We start from the raw sequence: 20506 nt of genomic DNA, 5'->3' as shown, positions 1-20506 counted from the left end.
CCCGCCCGGAGGATGCGGCACTGAGGGTCCCCTCGGCCGCCCGGAGGGTCCGGCCCGGAGGGTTCCGAGCGGGCGCGGCGGTTCCGCGGGCCACAGCGCCCTCTGCCGCCCGCCCGCCGCACCCGCCCCGCGGCGCCGGGCTGGGAACGGGGAACGGGGAACGGGCGGGGAGCGGGGAACGGGGAACGGGCGGGGAGCGGGGAACGGGGAACGGGCGGGAGCGGGGAACGGGGAACGGGCGGGAGCGGGGAACGGGCGGGGAACGGGCGGGGAGCGGGGAACGGGGAGCGGGGAACGGGGAACGGGCGGGGAGCGGGAGGAGAGGGGGGAACAGGCAGGGAACGGGCAGAGCAGGAGGGGAACGGGCAGAGCGGACGGGCTTTGCAAAGAGCCAGCAGCAAATGCAGGAGCGATACTCCCAGGGGAGGGGGAATCTGGGAGCTGGGGCTCGTGGCATTATAAGGAGTAGCTGAACTGCAACCACGCCGACTTCAACCAAGAGCATCTTGGTCATAAAAGGAAAAAAAACTAAACCCAGAAGATCTACAATTTAATTTAGAGATGACGAAAAAACTTTTATTCTTCCCCCAAATTCTAATTTTGGTATTGTAACTGTTCCTACCCCCACAATCCCCAAAAGCAAAGCCATTCTTTTTAAATGGAAAACATACACATGAAATGCAGAGAGGCAGTTTTGCACTGGAGGGAAAGAAAGAACAAAGGAAATAAACTCAGTTTTCCACTATGAACCTTTCTGGGTTGATATTTCTCCATGTGTCCTCCCATCATTTTAGCCAAACTCTTGGCTCAATTTGACCCAGAACATAAATTCCCTTCTCCGCCAAATATTCTCCTGCTTGCAAACCAGCCCAAGCCCACCCCACCGGTGCAGTGGGCCCACAGGCCCAGAACCAAGACATGAGGTGTCATCCTCCAGTCCCAGCACCTGCGCAGTGCCCTGAGGCGTGGGTGACACTGCTGCTTGCACTGGTGGTGCTGCTGCGTGGAGGGGTTTGGGGGCTGCTCCTGCACTGTCCCGCTCCCCATCAAGCTGCTCACACTGTGAGCAGGCTGCAGCACAGCCTGGCAGAGCTTTGCTGGCACTCGCAGTGGTGCCACGTTTCCATCGTCACACGTGTCCCCGTGGCTCTGCCACTCATCTCTCCTCCAGAAGGCAGGGGCCTTTGCAGCCTGCAAAGCCCCAAAACTCCCACTGAGTACAAGAAAACCCCCTGCCTAAGAAAATAAATGTGTTCTGCGCTCTCTCTGAGCTACCCACAGCAAAGCAAATATGGGCACAGTTGGCTCCCACCATGGCTTTGTTCCTTAAAAACATGTCATTTCAGTCAAACCTCTCCTGGCACATCTGGCTGTCATTAGATAGAGGAGAGAAACACTCTCTGTCTCACTCCTGCTCGTAGCACTGCCAGCACTGCACCTCTGAATTGCACTTGGCATCCCAGACATCCACAGCCCAAAATGGGAGTCACACTGCTCCCACAGGCTTGGGGATGCTGTCCCCAGGAAGGCGCAGTGCTCAGGGCACCAAACCACCTGCACCAGGTGCCCCCTGACAGCACCAAATACAACAGAAAAGAGAGGCAGGCAGGAGGCAGCGGCTGCAGACCCTGCCAGGTCAGTGCCCAGCCTCAGCAAGGGTGGTCACCAGGGCAGTGACAGTGACCCAGACAAGCCTCTCCATTTGCAGATGTCAGAGGCACAGTCTGGCTGGTCTTAGCTGAGTTATGGGATCTTGTGGGGGAAGAGTCTCTGGGTGCAGAGCGGGCAGTGTTTGCAGACACTCACTGGGCACTGGTTACCTGAAGTGAGTTATAAAGGCTGAACCCAAAAGGCAGTGAAAAAAGGGACAGGTCAGAGGGGGAGCTGGGACAATCCCCTGATTTGGAGCCACCTCACGAGCTGCTGTCAAGGCAGTGCCAGCGGCAGTGCTAAGGACCTGAGAAAAGGCCCCAGCAAGGCAGCCACAGGGTCTGCCTTGTGAAACAGCAAACACTGTCCCAGGACAAGGTCAGGCATCATCCAGATGATCTCTGTACCCCCTCACTGCTTCCCACCAGCTGAAGCTTTCTTCTCGTCCTCAAACAGACTGTCTGAGCTATCAGAGAAGAAGTCCTCCAGCTCTTCCTGCCTCATCTTGGATTCCAGAGCGGTGATGCGCTGCTTGAGCTTCATCTGGGCATCGTTGTACTCAGTCAGGAGCCGGCCAAAGCGGGTGTGCAGTGTGTCCAGGTTCGAGGCCACCCTGTCCAGCCTCTCCTCCATGCTCTTCCCTTCTGTGCTTTCCTCTGCAGCTGACTCATCCAGCAGCCCTTCCTTGATTAGGATCTCCCGGCCACGCTCCTCCAAGATCTTTTTGGCATCCGGATACTCTGTGACTGCTTCCATGAGATCTTCCTTTGACAGGCAGAAGAGATCAGAGTAGCCCAAGCTGCGGATGTTGGCCGTGCGCCTGTTGCCCATTTTGCTGCCTTTGATGTTGAGGATGCTGATCTCCCCAAAGCAGCCCCCTGCAGTGAGCAAAGCATACTGTGTCATTCCATCATCGGCCACCACGGCCAGCTTGCCCTCCTTGATGATGTACATCTCCTTCCCGATGTCCCCTTTCCGGCACACATAATCGCCTGGGCTGAACACCTGAGGGCGAAGCTTCAGCACCAGCTCCACCAGCAGCCCCGCCTCACAATTCTGGAAAATCCTCACCTTCTTCAGTGTCTCCAGGTGAACATTGATGGCAATCTCTGCCCTTAACTTATCAGGGAGATTCTTGAGGACCTCCCGTTCATCTACTGCCTTCTTGTTGGTCCACAGGTAATCAAACCACTTGATGACTTTGGTTTCCAAGTCTTTGCTCACCTTGCGGAACTGCATGTAGTGTTTGATGGCGTCAATTTTGGCCTGGAACTCCGCCCTGGTGGCGTTCATGTTGGATATCATGGATCCCACGTTCCCCACGATGGTGGCAAAGATAAGGACGCCAATGAGGAAGTCAAAGATCACGAAGAGGTACTCTTCATCCCTCACAGGAGGAGGAGTCTCCCCAATGGTGGTCAGAGTCAGTGTAGACCAGTAAAGACAGTAGACGTACTCCCGGGTCAGATACCCATACTCACTGTCTGTGACATTGGGATAGACCCAGCTGTCCTCCCCAAAGCCTATGGCCTTGGAGATGGCATAATAAATGCAGGCATTCCAGTGGATGATGACCAGGATGTAAAGAACCAAGTTGCTGATGCGGAAGATGTTGGGGTGGCTGGTTCTGGTCTCGGTCCTATCGAAGAACTCAAACATGCGGGAGAAGCGCAGCAGCCTGTTGAAACGCAGCTCAGGGCAGTGCAATCCCACTGCAAAATAGGCCAGGTCTGTGGGCAGGATGGAGAGAACATCCAGCTTGAACTGGAGCATGTGGATGTAGTTATCCCGTAACTTCTTCAGGTCCTTAACCAGGAGTCCCTGTTCCAAGAATCCTGAAGGGAAGCAAATCACAGGATTGCCTTGGTTTGTGTTCGGCTCTTCTGCAGGTTTTGTAAACACCTGAGCAACACTTTATGGCGTGCAGTGGATTTGTAGGCATAACTACACAGGGTCACCCAAATATTACCGGTCCCACCCGCCCTACTCAGTTTGTTATCACAAAAACATCTGGCAAAATCTACCCAAAGGTATAACTCAGTCTGTTGCCACAAAGAAACAGGGACACAAAGGTTTCCATCTTCCAGATCATGAAATATTGCAGTTCTGACAGAAAACATCCGGCCAAGTGCTGCCTTCCGACAACATTAATTTCTACCATTTTTCCATGCAGATAATTCATTAGCTGAACTGATGCAAAATCAGAAACACAGGCCTTCAACTATGCCTGAATACTAATAGTAATGCGGGTAATTTTGTACAATTATTCAAAGGTGAAGTTGAAAGCTGGGATGATTAATCTTTCATATTGAAACTTACTCCCTTTCTCAGATCTTCTAATTAGATTCCTTCTCTGGAGGCTCCTCCATACTGGTGAACACCAAGGTAGACAAAACCCTCCTTCTAATGGAACTGTGGATTAGGCCTGCCCCTTGCAGCTCATCTCCACTTTTAAGGGATTAAAGGAAAGCCAGGATGCTGCTCACCTGTGTGCAGGCGGATCACTGTGTCCCCAAGGTAGAGAGCATCTGAGATGTAATCTAACACCAGCCACAGGACAAAATAGGTCTTCTGCAGGTCAGTGAAGCAAGCCCTGGAGGAAAGTCATAAAACAGGGTGTGAGACCACAAATCCCCACATTTTCTGTAACTATTACAGCTGGATAGGCTGATCCTGAGGCACCCAACTCTGCAACAGAGCTTGGCCACTGGGTGCTCCTCTTCTAGGAATCAAAACTCCCTGCTCTGAAAAATCTGCCCTCCCTTGATGTAGGTAAAGCAACGTTTTGAAACCACCTCCCAAATGACCCTGAAACCATGGCCCTTTCCAGCTGGGCCAGAGGGTGAATGCTCTGCCTTTGCATCACAGAATTCACGGTGATAGTGGAGGGTCCCTTTCCTTTTGGTGCCCACCAGCACCAGAACCATCAGTGTCAGTTTGATCCTGGTTAAGCCACAACAGCCAGGTGATCAGGAGGGTCAGAGGAGGAGGCAGGGACCCTACAACCTCCCAACTCACCTGGCTACGAGCAGGCACCAGTTGTAGAGGACAGGAACTGCAATCACAGCCAGCCAGTGGTAATACCAGTCCCCCGCAGGGTCCACGACAAAGAACAGCCATTTCCTCCTGGAAGCAGAGAGAAAAGCCAGAGCTGACAGTGTGTGTGCAAAAGAGGGTTGGAAGGAACCATCTGAGCCACATCCTTCATCCCTTGCACCACACTGCCTCGAGCTGCAGCTTGGGTGCCAGTCTGTAAGCCAAAACCAATCCCAGCAGTGCCGAATCCCAGCTCTGTTTAAGTTCCTTTATCCCTAAAACTGAGCTGAGAATGCAGCAGAAGAGGAAACTGTGGGATGTTAAGGCACAGCAGGTGGCCCACATGACACAGCACCCCAGTGGCACAGCCAGGAACAGATGTATGGAAGAGGGAAATCAGAAGAGTTCTCGTGACGTGACATGACATTGCCTCTCCCAGATGAGGTAGGGACCGGTGCCAGGCAGATCTGAAGAGAAGATTAATTGGAGCAGCAAGGAAAGTGTGCTGCAGATCAGTGGCAGCACCAGGAGGGGCTGCCCAAGCCCCAGAGCAGTGGCCCTGGGGGCAGCTGGCATGGCAGGGCTGCCATCATTGTGCCTCCTGCAGTCAGCACAGCCTGGGGTCCAGCCTTTGAACTGCTCCCAAGTGTTTGATCCTGCTCATCTTGGGACTCTGAGATAAGAAGTGTGTGCTCCAGCTGCCAGATTCACTGGAGAAGCTAGGGAAGAGGAACTCTGTGGCTGGGCTGATAGGCTTAGCTGCTGCAGCCTGATAGGGCAAAACACCCTCTCCTTCCTTCCCTCCCTCCTTTCCAGCTTTTGAACACACAAAACTCCCTCCAGTGATAGGAAAGAAAACAACCCACTTGCCAACAGATTCCCCATGCCCACCCCATTACTTCTGGCAGCTTCAAAGGCAGAACCCCTGCCTGGAAGTCTCCTTTCCCTGGAGCACAGGCAGTGCCTGGAGCGTGGGGACGGCACTCGGCACAAAGCCAGCCCCAGTCCCTCATGTTCACCCTCTGTGCACCCACAGACAAGCGGTGGTCCAGCCTTCCCATTAAAAGGGCTTATTTTTAACCAGAAAGTGCAACTTGAACGTTTGTTTTTTTGAGAAAGGGACTCTGCTCCCTAGGACATACAGCACTGCTGCAGAGAAAGCACTGACCCACCTGCAGCCAGCCCAGCCAGCACCCACCCACAAGCACCTCAATAATGCTGTTCATGATGTTGGTAATGTCAGATTTAAATCACCAGTGCTGCCGTGACTGCTGGCCAGAGTCACTGACATTACACTGGCAGTGGGGCAGGGCTGGAAAACCAGGGCTCTGGGTTAACCCAGGAAGAGGGAATTATCATCTGCCTCTCCCCAAAGGCTTTGCACTCAGGCCTGGAGCCATGGAGCCTGCCACAGCCATGAGCAGCAGCTCACGTGGGATTACCAGACTTGGGGGTCTTCTTACCTGTGGAGATGAGGACCTAGAAGACCCCAGAAGTTCCCACTGTAGCCCCAGAACCCACTGGCCCTTTCACAGCCCTCTCACAGCACACTTCAGCTCCTTCTAGTCATGAACAAGCTCCCCTTAACCTCCCAGTTTTTCTTCCATTACTGGTAAAGACCCACATACAAGGCTCAGATTATTTTTCTCCTACAGAAAACAATTATTTCTCAGTGTTTTAATTACCATGTATAATGGTAGGGTCCAGACTAGTCTGTGAGCTTTGCCCTCTAATTAGCCAGCAGAAGAAAAGCCAGGTTATTGCTTCTCACCAGGAGTGTGAGCTGAGGAGATGAAAGGGCTGGATTTGAAAGAGCCTTTTCAGAAAGCTGCTCTTTGTGGGGGCACAGGCAGCAAACACACACTCGCTTCATCCTGCAGATGATGAATGAGAGCGGCAAATCCCACAGGTTTGTGGCTCCTGGGTGGGATGCAGTGGTTGCTGGGTGGAGTCCTGCATCCCTTGGCTTGTGTCCAGCCCCTCATATGCACAAGCTGCAGGTGCACGTTATATCATTATTATTATTATTATTATTATTAACCTAGGGCTGGCTCCAAACACAATCCTAGTGTGGGACTGGTATGAAATTTGGGAGGTCTGATGTGTTTCCCACCAGGGCATGGAGCAGGAGAGAGAACACCCCATGGCTTAGGGACAGGTATATCCCACGGGGACAGACCACCAGGTCCTGTGTGTCAGCAAAACAGCCCAGCAGAGCCAGGCTGGCTGCCAAGGCAGGGGCTGGAGAGGGCAGGAGGGACCTTCCCACCACTCCATCCCACCTCCTTCTTTCCCATCCCCATCAGCCATCCCCACTGGGAGCCCCTGAGCTCCACGCACAGCTGATCCCCAGCCAGGGACAGTTGGGGCCACAAGGAAGGGACCCTACTTTTTGTTTAACTTCTCAGCCTCCTCATCCTCAAGTTCATCTGCAGCTGCTGTCAGGAGCTCGGGGCCTTGAAAACGCTCCAGGAAAGGGTCTGGCCTCTGCTGCTCCTCATGCAGGCTCTTGTTGGCCCAGTCCCTGAGCACGAGCACCAGCCGGACTATCCTGGACACGGGAGAGAGGCACACTCAGGAGTTGTCAACAGAGCAAGGACAAAGCAAAAGCTTCAGAGTCATCAGGGGAGCTACAGCTGAGAAGAAAACTCTTGCAGCTCCCTCTCAAGCACTAGAATTTCTTTTTTACCCTTTGTAGTGATGGTGTGGGACCGAAAATATACAAGCGAGACCACCTTGGTAGAGTTCCACAACTTCTCCCCCAGTCCTGCTGTCATTCCCACAGGAATATGGGGAATCTGTGGGTGATTGAGGCAGAGGGAGGCTGCCTGCAGGGAAAGGAGCCCCTGAGCCCTCCTGGGGCCCCAGTGGGGGTGAAGGCATCCCTTATCACAACCCTCTCCACACACAAAGAGCAGCATTCACAGAGGCTCATCCCTGCCTCCCGTGAATTCCATACAGCAGAAGGGGATCCTGACCCCACGGAAGGCCCCAGTGACAAGGCCAGGCACAAAAGGCTCAGGCTCACCCCATGCCAGTGGCACACACAGGTACCTGGCCAAGGCTCCCTGGCCTTGGAAAGCGTGGTCAGCTCTCTGCTCCCCCCCATCCGGGCTGGCTCCTCTCTGCAGCTCTGAGGAGGAGTCGTCCTGGGTTGAGCAGGCCCTGCAGTGGGGAGAAGGGGGGATCACAGCCACACTGTGCCACCATGGCGCTGCCACAGCCAGGAGAACAGGAGGAAGCTGGCAGCAGAGATTGGGCATCACAGCCCTGCCCACACCAGGCCTTCCCCTCCCCTGCCCCACCACTGCCTCCCTCAGCCAAAGCAGGGACCAGCCTGACCTCCTGGTGCTGAGCCCTGTCCCCTCGGTGTCACCCTCGGGCTGGGGAGGGCAGGGCTGGCGGTTGGCTGGGGGGCTGTGCAGACCATTGCTCTTTGCTGGCATCCTCAGTGTGAGGACACCACAGGCACACACCCTACCCCAGGGACCTGCAAAAAGCACAGAACAGCCACAAGAAAAGACGTGCAGGACACAGCACATGGTTCGAACACAGAAATCCAGCACAGAATGGGAAGAGAGGGTCAAATCCCACGGCATGGGCCCACCCCATGTTTCCCACCACCAGCCATGGCTGATGCTGCAGGAGGAGTCCTGCAGGGCATTTTGTTATCTCCAAGAGATCCCACAGCGGCCTGGGCCCATGAAAGATGCTCTCCTCATCGTTCAGGCTCCTCATCCATTGACAGAGCAACACCTCATTTTCCTTCTCTTCCCTCTGCCTTGCCTTTCCTACTCTCCTTGCCTTTGGTTCCCTGGCCTTGCCTGCCTCTCCCCTTCCCATTCCTTGCCTTGTGTTCTCCTCCTCTTCCCTGCCTTTCCCTGCCCTGCCTGCCTCTCCCTTGTCTTGCCTTTACTTTGCCTTGTCCTTCCTACCCCTGCCTTGCCTTGCCTGCCTCCTCTTCTGCCTTGCTTCGGGTTGCCTTGCCTGGCCTCTCTGTGCCTTGCCTTTTCTTGCTGTTCCTTTTCTACCCCTCCCTTGCCTTGCCTACCCCGCCCCTCCCTCGCCTTTCCCGTCCTTGCCTACCCCTCCCTTTCCTACTGCCCCCCTTGCCGTACCTACCCCACTCCTGCCCTGCCCTGCCTGCCCCTCCTTTCCACACCACTGCCGAGAAGCCACCAGCATCCACTTACGAGCCCGGTGTCCCCCGAAGCCTTGGACACTGTGCTGCTGCCTTAGGCGGGCTGGCAGGGCTGCCTGGAGAGCATCCCTGCCCCAGGAGCTTCCCGGGCTGCCTCCGGAGCTTTTAAAACACAAAGCCAGGGCATCACGAGGCGATGCTGGCACGGTGGCTGGGCAGCAGCGGGGTGGCAGCGGGGACAGTGCGCACACCCGTGCGTCTGTCACCGCCCCGCACGCCCATCCCCTGAGCATCCTCGATGCCCTGAGGAGCTGACAGCAGCCAGCGTTGTGTTTGGGGATGGAAGGGGAGGAGGGAAATGTGGTGCTCGGGGGTGCTCCATTTCCCTACGCACGTGTTCCCTTGTCCCCCCACCCGTCACCTCCTCGGGGGCTGGAGGGACCGCAGACAACTCCAGGACAGAGCCCAGCTGGAGATCACAGCCATCCTGAGCAGCTCTGTGTCCAGCGACCCGAGTCCCCTCGGTGAAGGGTCACTGTCCACCCAGGGACAAGCACAGCCAGCACCCCCCCAGATGGGCTCAGGTCCTGCCACACCGGGGTATGCACCTGGGTTGCTCCCCAGCCTTCTGCCCAGGTCCTGCCACACCGGGGTATGTACCTGGGTTGCTCCCCAGCCTTCTGCCCAGGTCCTGCCACACCGGGGTATGTACCTGGGTTGCTCCCCAGCCTTCTGGTCCTGCTTCCCTCTCAGCCTCCTGCCCTGGGGCAAAAAAGATGGTGATTGTTTCCCTGTTTCAGAGGCTGTGCCACAGTTACTGCCAGGATGGAAAAACTAGAAAAAATAGGCACATTTTAAGACCCTCATATCCACTTACCTCTTCTCGTGCTGGCAGAGCAGGGGACCAAAAGTGCTGCTCTGGAGTCCCATCAGAGAGCTGCAGAGTTTGAAGGTGATCATGAGATGTACCTTTCACCAATTTCTGCCCTCTTCTTTTGCTCAGGAAGTCATTCTAACACCCAGTTAGCAAAAAATCTGCATCCCCAAGGCCATAAGGAAGAGGTCAGCTTTTACCCTCTTCCTCCAGGATCTAACCCCTTGCCGTCGCTGAGGCTGGATCCCTCCCTCATGGGCACATGGAGTGCTGCACCTTGTGCAGGGCTGATCTGAAAGCACCAGCGCCAGGAGTCTCTTTTATCTTTGCTATCAAAGGTTCACCTTTTACTTTCCCCTTCAAAGCCTTAAATTCCACTTGTTCTGATCTCACTGAGCACCGAGGCAGCAGGGACTCCAAAGGGAGAAACAGAATTTCTCAGCCTTGGCTGGGGCTGTGGTTCCTGGGCGAGCACCCAGCAGCACAGGATGTCACCCTGCTCTTGTCCCCACAACACAGACCCCAGGTGACAGGTCACCAGCAGCACTGGCAGCAACACATCCCCCTTCCAACTCTCTTTTTGCTCCCTGCCTGCAGCTGCCTCCAAAAGGGACACGGGAACTCCAGGAGCTGCTGCCCTCGGGGCTCCCTCGAGCACCATCGTGCACAAGGTGCTTTATTTGCTGTGCACGTCGTTGTGGCAGTGGCCCTTGGGGACACCCAGCCCCGCCACGTGCGCTGCCCTGGGAAAAAGCAGCCAGGAGGAGGAGGCAAGGAAGAGAAAAAAGGAAATAAAAGCATCACACCCCAACAGGAATAGCATTAACCAGAAACTTTTCTCCTCGAGATCCGCCCCCCAGCCAGGGCAGCTGGGGCTGAGACATCCACGAGCAGGTCACAGTCCTGCTGCCAGGGGAATAAACCTTACCTGTTCCCACCTACTGGGATATCAGGATCAGACTCCACAGCAAAGAAACATGTCCAGAACACACAGAGTTTATTAAAATATGCATTTTGTGCTCAGTGTTTCCTGATTTACACCAGAATTTATCCCTTACATAGAAGTCATATTGCATCTTCCACAACCTGCCAGTAATTAGCCCATGAGAACACATCCAGTTTGACCACTTCTCCTCCAAATATCTTCAAGCCACACTTTGAAGGTGGTGCACCCTCCCAAAGTCATCCCTTCTCACCCTAAAACACAGCTTAAAATAAACCCCAAACACAAGCTTCCTCCAAAACACATTAACACCTCTCAAAGGAGAGAAACCAGACACACAATTTACCTCATTTCCTGGCACGACTCACACCCCCTGATACATAACAGTTGTGCAAGGTCCTCTGGTGACCCTGGCCACATCCCTGAGCCACAAGCCACAGGAACCACCTGTCCTGCACATCCCCCCTGCCACAGCACAGCACACCGAGCCCACCACACCATCCTAGCTCTCGCCTGCAATAAATCCCAGCGCTCTCCTCAGCTCAGCAATCAGCCACAGGTTCAGACCTGCAATTACTTTGGGACAGTTATTTATTAGTCACTGTCCAGCTGCCAGATTTACAGTCACGGACGCTTGACGCGGTGTCAAGCAGAAAACACCCAAGCACTGATGTCTGTAAATAAGCTACTGGGACATCTGGATGACATGTAGATCCAGCTATAATTAGGTATAGGTGGCACAGAGAGGTCCTGTTAAGCCTTGCCAAAACCTGCCCCCAGAGCCTGCAGGCACAACTCCAGCAGATGTGCTGGATGAAGCACCGAAACCGTCTCAAAGTCACCTCAGATTCAGGTGTTACTAAACTCTAGAGAAGGAAACAAACAGAAGAGCTGTTGAATTCAGCTTGTTTATAGCTAAAGAGTATCTAGGTCAGGAATTTCCCTCACCCATGTCCTTGCACCATCACTGAAGTTACAGCTTGGCAGCAAGACCTGGGAGCAACGCTGCCCTGTGCCACTGGGAGCCTAACAAGTATCTTTTCTCCCTGACCTGTTTGGCGCCATCGCTGTAGGGACGAGGTTTTATAATCCAGAGAGTCACCATGGGGAGGTTTCCCATGTGAATCTCTCTGGGAAGGAAGCAAGCTCCTGGATAAGCCCAGATGTTAGCAAGGCTCTTACAGTCACTTTGGATGCGAACATCTGCAAACCTGCTGTGGCTGCAGGGATGGGAGCTCCTGGCCCCTCCAGCTCCATTCCTGGAAGAGGGGTTGTGGCACAGGACACCTGGCAGCATTACCTCCACCAAACAGCAGCTGCATAAGGAAGAAAAGAAAACCCACCACAAGCTTAGAAACACTCAGTCACTCTACAGAAGATGAGGAATAGACCACAGCAGTCAGCTGAGGACTTCTATGGGGTCAGAGTTGAGTTCTCCAAGGTGGGATGTGGCCAGGGGACCGGGCCCGCCACAGGCTAGGACTGTAACAGGACCCCACGTGCACAAACACCCAACACCTTGGGTTTGCATCTCCTCCGGCAGCCTGAGGGCAACAGCACAGGACAGACACCTCCTGTGCCAGCCACCAAGCTCTTAGGAGACCTCAGCTCTTCACAGCAGCTTCTCACACCTTCACTGTCATCAAGGCCTGAAGGACACGGATTCTTGAGGGCCCACAGTGCAAAAAACAGTCCAGAAGAAAGAGTTTCACTGCTGGCAAGAACTCCTCTCCCTGTCCTCACCCATCCTGCCAGGGCGAGCAGGGGAGGTCGGGCATGGGCTGTCATCTTCTCAGCCAGAGCCACGTGTTGATGAGGCAAGCAGAGATCATCACGGAGTACACCAGGGCCTCCTTCTGTCTCCAGGCATGGCACTGCTCCTCCAGCACACGGAGCCTCCCCGAGATCCTCACCAGCTGCAAGGGAAGTAGTGGGGCCACTGTCAGCCCTGCAGCAAAGCACAGGATGCTGTCAGCACCCCAGAAACATGGGACAGCAAGGGATGGAAGGATGGGAGCTGCTGCCTCCTTCAGGTCCTCCTTTTCTTAAGCAGCAGCTACCTTTGTGTGGGAGGATTGGCAGCAGTACCTCAGGGCCTGCAGCAGATGCTTCAGGAAAAGGTTCTTCCCATCAAAGAGCATCTGAGCCCCTCTCACTGCCACCAGACAGAGGGGGCTGGATGTGTCCTGCACCCCTTCAGCCCCTCGGGGTAGGAGCTCGAGGGATCAACACACATGTGAGTCCTCTCCTACTTCTCCTCAAGGTAGGACCAGCCTGACAGCACCAGCCCACCAGGACTGACCAACTGACCCCTGCAGCCTCCTCACCCACCCGCTGTGGCTTTCCCAGGAAACATGTGCAGCCCCTCACCCCCATCTCACCTGCCTCCTCATCGCTGCCACCTCCGTCACCCCGGCCTCCTCCAAGGCGCTCTCTGCAGCTAGGATGGGCTCCTGGGAGCTGGGAAAGGAAAGCAGAGATGCAGGTGGACAAGCACTGCTCATGGGAATACAACTGACTCCCCACAAAGGCAGCACTGCCACGGGGAGCTGAGCTGTGCAGGCAGAGTGTGTGTCCCCGGGCTGGGCTGCCTGCGTGCAGCACCAGGAGAAAGCAAACAGCAGCTGCACAGCATCCACTCATCTCTTCTTAACCCCATCATGCACATTTGTACCCCCACAGCATGCACCCAAAGTGATCAGGACAAACAGACAGCACATGCCATGACAGGTACCAGGGGAAACACATGCTGGTATTTCTTTAAAGGTCCAACAAAGAAAACATATCTACTAAGCACCCATTCTCTGTAGTCCCAGGAGTTCAATGAGGGCTGGATAAATCATCTTTAGAGCCAGTCAAGTATCACAGGACCAGTGCAGAAATGGAGGGGTGATCCCATTTAGGGGTGATCCCATTTAAATCAGCAGGGGAGGAAGCTGCCATCAGCTGGAGGGAGCTATCACTTTTTGATCTTGTAGCAAATTTTACCTGCAATTTGAAACATAAATAAGCGACCCAAATGTCCACCACTTTCTTCCCTCCCTGGAAACACAGGGGCCCGCACTGGGATTAGCTGCTGCACTGGCAGAGGCAGCACAGACCACTGATCTCCAGGGCAGTCCCTGGAGGCACAGGGTCCACAACACTGAGTCACAAAATAAAGCAGATGCACAGTGAGAAAAATTCCTGTCATCATAGGCTAGCCCAAAATCAGCTGCTCTATAACCAAAACTGTGCACACCAATAGCTCACACAGGCACTCACTGATCCCTGAGGGGTTAACGAGCACCTAACCCCACTCCTTGGAGACCATGAGGAGGAGAGGGTGTTTGTTTATCCCTGTTTGCATCACGATGCTGATCTCGGTGAAGACAAGCCAGAAGAGCACGTGGAGATTCACTGGATCTCCATCTGAAACTCCATTTGTGAGACAATACCTCCACAAAATGTAGTGCAGTGTAAAATGACAGTCACAACAGAAAGAAAATGCAATTCTCCCCGGCAGAGAACCATGAAAAAAGGACACATCCTGCAGCTTTTGACTCAAAATCCCAGCTGATACAGGTGAACTCCTTTAGAGTGGAGACTAGAAATTGCATTCCGATGACTCATACCCTTCAAGAGGTCACAAGAGCCAGATATTCCAGCCTCTGTCTGAGACCAGACCTCACTAAAATTTCAGGACAAACAAGTCAGCACAGTCTTTCTGTTTATTTTATTGTTGCATAGGGGTACAAAGCTGTCATATTGAAGGGATGTCTGCATCTGAAGGGATGTAAAGTACTAAGAAGAGCTGTTTGAGGGTGGCTGGTTTCAAAGGGAGATCAAGACCTGGGGAGAGGCCCCGGAGTCATCCCACTGCATTACAGCAGCTCTGCAGGCTACCATGGCCTGAATGTCCTCCACTGCTGGAGGGAGGAGAGAGAGAAGGTCTTATGTAGCCACTAACCAGATCTCTTCATCATTAAGAAATTAAAATGATGTTTGAAGACAGCCTCAGCCTGCTGTTTTTAAGAGCAGAGACATCGCTTTGCATCATCAGCAAGCAGCAGCCAGCTGGGAAGGGAAGGAGGACATGCCACCGATGATGGATGCGATGATGGGTGCTTGCTCTCCTCCCTTTCTGCCTAAAGGCTCTGCTCAAGGAGAATGAGAAGTATTTAGATGTTCCTCCAGGTGCTCAGCAGCCTTAGAGCAGTGGGGACATCTTAAGGCTGCAAGGATGTCTTCGAACAAATAGAATTTACTGCAGTGGCACAGATACATGGGTGATGGAGATGGTTCCTCCAGCACATCTGGAGGGATTGAGGCCACTGCATGCCTGCTCCAAGGAGCACAAAGGCACAGCACACGCTGGCCAGGGGCACTGGCTGTGGGATGGGTACAGCCAGTTCATGGAAAGGTTAATTAAGAGTGACCGAGACACAGCCAAAGCTGCTGGGAGCCTGCAGGAGAGGCTGGCTCAGGGACAGCACCCGGTTCAGGCTGTCTGCTCTGGATTTCGATTCCCTTCACACACTCCTCTCCAACAAGCTGTCAAACCATACAGAAAAATTAGTCCTTGCTTAGCAGTGACCCCCCCAGCAATGTCACAGCAGCGCTGGGTCACTCGGGGTGCCCAGGGGACTGGTGTTAAGCTGAGCAGCAGACTCAAGCCTGGCTGGCTTAGTGAGGTGCTCCAAGGCCAGGCACCCAGAGCTGGCAGACAGGACAGGTGAGAAAGAAAGGCCAAGGCAGCCCTGCAGCACCATCCTGCAGCCCACAGCTTACAGAGCTCGTGCCTGGCTCACGCCTCAGCAAGGCACAGGCCAGACCTTGCAGAGTGACAGAGCTGGCTCAGGACAAGCCAAAGTCACCTGGACGGTGCTGGGTCTCGCAGAGAGTCCTGAACACGGTGGAAGAGCACCTGGCCCAGGAGGTACATGGTCTGGAAGATGTTCTGCATGGAGTAGATCCTGCCTGGCTCCGTGAGGAGGGGGAGTGGGGCACTGGGAGCAGGCAGGGGACACGAATCCGGCCTGGGTGCACATAGAATCATGCCTGTTACTCCCTGGCCTCGCACAACAGGGCACAGCCTGGCATGAGTGCCCCTCATCCTTTCAGCAGCTCCAAGCATCTCTGGGCAATGCCACCAGCACCCAGACCCTGATGTCATCAGCTGGGAGAACCCTCTCCAGCAGCCCCCAGACTCAGAGGCAGCCCCTTGACTCCTCCAAAGCCAAGCATGGCTGTGTGCCATGCTGCTCTCCTGCCACCCACGACAGCTCTGGACTTCTAGTGGGACAGCAGCCCCTGCTCCAGGATTAGCTCAGAGACAACTTCCCCACTGCAGAGACTCTGGAGCCTAAGGCCATGAGCAGAGGCCTGAGGAACAACACAGCTGCCCCCAAAGCTGCCCAAAACAAATGTCTCTGACGCCAAAGGCCATGTTCCTCTCATGGATGTGTATGACTTGCCAGGCATTGCACTGCTCTGATTGGAATCCCCCATGCCCCTCTCAGGACAACACCAGAGAGCTCCAAAACAGCCCAGTGAGAGGAGATGCTGCTCCCCACCCGCCCTGGGTGACGCTGGGCCCGTGCTCACCCCTCATGGTGCTGTCCTGGGCTGTGCAAGGCCAGCTGGGCACAGTCACTCGGGGTCCTGTCCCGCCGTGACCTGCTGCTGTGATGGCCCTGTGGGAATCAAACACAACCACATCAGCACAGAGCTGAGCCCAGCCTGGTGCCCTGGGTGGGCTGCAGGGGCACATCTGCACGGGGAGAGCAATCAGTGTTGGGAGCACTTCAGGAGCCCCAACCTGGTGACCTGATGCTGGTGCACGTGGGGAGATGTGCTCAGAGCAGACAGAGGGTCCCAGCACGAGCCTGCTGATCTGAACTCTAGCCAGATCAAAAACCCTGAGCCTAACCCATCCAGGATCAGTTCTTGAATTTCAGAGAGGTTAAAGCACTTCAAGAGGCTGAACAGCAGCTCCAGCAGCCAAACCATGTCTTTGCCTGCCCATGCCCGGGACCTCTCTTTGAAAGAGTTTCACACAAGGTTAAAATCTGCTTTTGGCTCTGACCCCAGCACTCTTTACACTGCAGTGATGAACCAGCTCTGCCTCATACTTCATCAAGAAGGAAAACAGGTTGAAAAGGGACTTTAAAAGTAGCAGCAGCAGCCTGTGGTGGGACTGCAGCTACCTTAGCCTACCCCCTGCTCACAAAATGCAGCAGGAGATGTGGCTGAATCAACATCCCAGCACACAGATGTGCACTGGTTCCAGGACAGAAAGAAATCCCACCATCCCCCCCCTCCCTCCTAGGGTCTCCTGGAGATGAATCCTGGCTTGGGGTGATAACAGCCACCTGGAGAACCCCAAAGCTGGGACTGCTCCCGTTCCCCACCATGGGCCCCCCGTCCCTGCCCGCACGGTACCGATCGCTTGCGGCGCTGGGCGCTGGCTCTGCTGGCTGAGGGCAGGAAAGGGAGATCCCCAGAGGGGTCTGGGGACACATGCACCACGACAGAGGGGACCTTCCTTGGCTGGGTCAACAGGACTGGCCTCAAACTGGTGTCTGATATCTCTACAGAAAGGAGAGAGGGAAGAGTTAAGCCGACCTGAACGGCCTCAGGGGAGGAGAGAAGAGAGATGCACCCATGTGGAGAGTGAAGGCTGTGTCTGGTGCCAGATGAACAAACACCATGGCCTGGGGTTTTTTGGACAGCCCAGAGAGGCAGACCCACTGCTTCAGGACAGCAAGGCTTCAGAGCTGTTTGCCAAAGACAGGGCCAAATGTCCTGCATCCCAAAGCAGGAGCCCTACCAAAGGCCAAGAGGGAACTGTAAGACACATGGAGGGAGATGCCTCCACATTTTGCTTCTCACCCGTTGGAACTAAGGCCCCTCCAGACTTCTGTTGGTGACCTTTGCCCACCTCTTCCCAAGCTATCCACCATCCTGTCCTACACTCCTGAAGAAAAGTGCCTACATTATCTGCCCCCATCCTCTCCCCTAACAAAGCAAATGACTGGGGGGGGGTTATACAAGGATCCTACTCCCTAGGATGCCGTAGTGCCCCACCAACCTTCAGCCACCCCAAAAGACAACCCAGGGCTTTACCTGCAAGAGAAATCCTATCAGGGATGTGCATTCGAAAGGATGGAGGGACATCCTCTGTCCTTGTCTTCCTGTCCCCAGGGCTGCAGCTCTCTGCCACCTTCAGCCTGTTGGGAACCTGCATCCTCTGGTTGATAGCTTCTGTGAAGAGCAGGTCACAGCGCACCCGGTTCACGTCCAGTCCCCAAAGCGGCCACATCTTTGCAGATGTCCTCAAGGGTCCTGGGGTTTCACACAGAGGGAAAGAAAGCTGAAAAGTGGCAGCAGGAGCAGCACTTCCAAAAGTGACAACAGGGGCAGCTTTTTCTTCTTTCAACACAACATGCTATAAAACAGCTAAAATTCAGGAAACAACCCAAAAGAGAGACACTGCAGGAGCTGTCTGAGAGAATGGGATGTCCCACAGTGCCCAGCTGGCAGGGACAAGGCTGCAGGTGTCCTGCTTAGCACCCACTGCCTCAAATGACAGCAAGGAAATGGCTCAGCACACAGTTCAGTGTACCCTAAAAACTAGTGAAAAAAATTCTTTTCCATCCAGAAGCAAAGTTTTTTGGAGGGCCGGGATCACATTTTTGTGTTCATCTACACCTCTGAGGAAAACTGAGGTTTTCTAAAAGCAAAACACACATTTTGGTGACAGGCTTCAGGGTTACCATGGGCAAGGCTTTGGTGCTCAGCTTTGAGGAGTGCTCTGGGGCTACAATGTCCCAACATTTTCACTGAGCCATACAAGCAGAGGGCAATCAATGTACACTTTTGGGAGAGGAGCCCCAAAATACACCTTCCTGGCTCCCAGCATATGTACTCTTCATTCTTTCCCAAAAAGCTGCAGCTGAGGAGAAAACCCCAACAAGCAAGAGGTGCTGAGGCTGGCAGACCCCAGTGCTGCCCAGGCACTCCAGACACGTGTGCACATCACCCCTGCACCCTCCTTGCTGCCACCTTTTGAGTTTACCGTGCCCAAAAAGGTCCTTCTTTGCTTCTAGAAAAAAATCTCCACCCTAAGAGGGGACAGCAGTAGCCAGGGCTGCCCAAAACCCCCCTCACTGCTGCTCCTCAGGGCTCTTTGGACCTTCTCACCTTCCCCAGCCCACTGCAACCCTTTAGGATTTCACCTAAAGGGTAGAGGAGCAGAAAGAAGGATCACTGCTCCCTGCAGCTGCCAGGCCTTGAGACTCTGGGTACAGAAGGGTGGCAGAACCAGCTCTGCACCTGCCATGACCAGCACTTCCAGTGATCACTCACCTCATGCTGCTCCCTCCTCCTCTGTCACTGAAAACCTTTTAATTACACAGGCATTTGCCCAGCATCAGCAGTGGCCATTCCCTGCTTCCAGCCTTGCAGACCCTGCAATGCTGTCCCTGCATCGGGTCTGCCCTGGAGGTACTGCTGGGGACCCAGTGGGGGCCCCACGCCATCCTCACCACCCTGCCCAGCCCCAACCCACGGGTCTCATAACACACACACCCCCCTGCTTCTCCCCAAAACCCCAAAGAAAGTGGATTTTTGCAGGCACCCCATACTCAGAAGCAGAACAGTAATTCCTGGGATGGTCTCAAAATGTGTCAGTCCCGCAGGAGAAACCTGCATCAGACACCCAGCCATGGTACACAGCCATGGAGGCCACCAGGCTTCTCCATCTCATTTTTAGTGCTTCAGAGGATTGAACACCCCGTGTTGCATTCCCAGCCTGTTTTCTGGGAAACCAGCATATATTAACAACTGTAAATCTGGAGAGGGCAGATGGGTTCGTTTTCTAATCACCTGTGAAACCACTGCAGGTCCCAAGGAACAAGAGGGATGGGAAGGGGTGAGGAGCAGGCTCTGAGACCAAGCTATTAAGAAAGGAAAAAAAAAAAAAAAATCAGCTGTCAAAACTTATAAGAACAAAATGCTTAAGTGGCTGGATTTCCTCCTTTAACTTTCTTTAGGGCTTTTTCGAGCTCTTGCCAAGCACCCCCCACTCGCTTGGAGAGGCTCAGCCTCTGCTTTGGCACTTCTCCTTGGATTTGCAGTGACAGGGAATTTCCGGCTCACTAAGCCCGAGTAGGTTTAAGTCCTGCAAGCCAGGAAAACCAGCCCTGGGGAGGCAAACTCCACAACCTCCCTCTCCCTGTCCCTCTCCAGCCCAGGACACCCCAAACAAAGCAGGCGGGGCACCAGCCTGGTCCGGCACCCCCCGTTCGCCTCTCGGGGTGGCGAGCTGGAGGGAGCAATGGATTTGCTCCCAGCTCTGCCCTTCGGCTCGGGGATGCGCCTTGTCCCGGCGGAGCGGGGTCACCGGCAGGGGAAGGGGCTCCTCACCCGGCTCGGGGTGAGCCCGCTGCCCCCGGGATGGCTCCGGGCACCGCGGGCGCTGATCCCCGCGGGGGCAAGGCACGGGGTGGGGGGGTCCCACGTCCTCCCGGTGGGGACATCCCGGCCCTGTCCCGGGGGAGCCCCGGCCCGGCTGTGCGGCCGGACAAGGGGGACACTTCGGGGCGGGGGAGGGACACTTACTTTTCTTCGCAGACCGACGCAACTTGTCGGACCTGTAAACAGCCACGCCCGCTGCCGGGACGGGGCGGCGCCGCCGGCGGCAGCCCGGCCCCCCCGTAATTAGCCCGGCCCCCCGGTAACCAGCCCGGCCCCACCCGGTAATGAGCCCAGCCCCCGGCATCCAGCCCGGCCCCCCCGGTAACAAGCCCGGCCCCCCGGTAATTAGCCCGGCCCCCCGATAATTAGCCCGGCCCCCCCCGGTATCCAGCCGGTCCCTCCT

General features: G+C 55.0%; 2 protein-coding genes across 2 annotated transcripts; both read right to left on the bottom strand.

The window, feature by feature from the left end:
- Positions 1-543: 543 nt before the first annotated feature.
- On the bottom strand, positions 544-8542 carry CNGA2 (cyclic nucleotide gated channel subunit alpha 2). The gene is made up of 6 exons (XM_042040078.1): positions 8029-8542; positions 7741-7851; positions 7076-7237; positions 4669-4776; positions 4137-4243; positions 544-3485 (listed from the first exon to the last, which is right to left on the bottom strand). Exons 1-6 carry the CDS (start codon positions 8283-8285, stop codon positions 2062-2064), a joined length of 2169 nt encoding a protein of 722 aa, XP_041896012.1. The 5' UTR covers positions 8286-8542; the 3' UTR covers positions 544-2061.
- A 2139-nt stretch (positions 8543-10681) lies between these two features.
- Positions 10682-20346, bottom strand: LOC121670199 (mitochondrial fission factor homolog A-like). Its single transcript, XM_042040086.1, has 8 exons — positions 20248-20346; positions 19513-19583; positions 17752-17970; positions 17068-17216; positions 16231-16319; positions 15501-15662; positions 13026-13104; positions 10682-12560 (listed from the first exon to the last, which is right to left on the bottom strand). The coding sequence occupies exons 3-8, from the start codon at positions 17945-17947 to the stop codon at positions 12429-12431; spliced, it is 807 nt and encodes a 268-aa protein (XP_041896020.1). The 5' UTR covers positions 17948-17970; positions 19513-19583; positions 20248-20346; the 3' UTR covers positions 10682-12428.
- Between the last annotated feature and the right edge of the window lie 160 nt (positions 20347-20506).

This window comes from Corvus kubaryi, unplaced genomic scaffold (assembly GCF_017639235.1).
Source record: "Corvus kubaryi isolate FWS band 111438036 unplaced genomic scaffold, C.kubaryi_AGA036_p1.0 37395, whole genome shotgun sequence".
Lineage (NCBI taxonomy): Eukaryota > Metazoa > Chordata > Aves > Passeriformes > Corvidae > Corvus > Corvus kubaryi.
The sequence above is the reverse complement of the archived record's forward strand: the minus strand, read 5'-3'. Positions and strand labels throughout refer to the sequence as shown.

What these genes read in the sequence shown, in the direction of transcription:
- CNGA2 (XM_042040078.1), bottom strand. Translation starts at nt 8,285, where the DNA reads ATGCCGTGGGATTTGACCCTCTCTTCCCATTCTGTGCTGGATTTCTGT. An exon ending in GCTGAGAAGTTAAACAAAAA is followed by an intron (nt 4,777 to 7,075) that starts GTAGGGTCCCTT and finishes CTCTGCTTCCAG; the next exon opens with GAGGAAATGGCTGTTCTTTG. An exon ending in TGGTGCCTGCTCGTAGCCAG is followed by an intron (nt 4,244 to 4,668) that starts GTGAGTTGGGAG and finishes ACTTTCCTCCAG; the next exon opens with GGCTTGCTTCACTGACCTGC.
- LOC121670199 (XM_042040086.1), bottom strand. Translation starts at nt 17,947, where the DNA reads ATGTGGCCGCTTTGGGGACTGGACGTGAACCGGGTGCGCTGTGACCTG. An exon ending in CCCAGCGCCGCAAGCGATCG is followed by an intron (nt 16,320 to 17,067) that starts GTACCGTGCGGG and finishes TGATTCCCACAG; the next exon opens with GGCCATCACAGCAGCAGGTC. An exon ending in CGAGACCCAGCACCGTCCAG is followed by an intron (nt 13,105 to 15,500) that starts GTGACTTTGGCT and finishes TTCCTTTCCCAG; the next exon opens with CTCCCAGGAGCCCATCCTAG.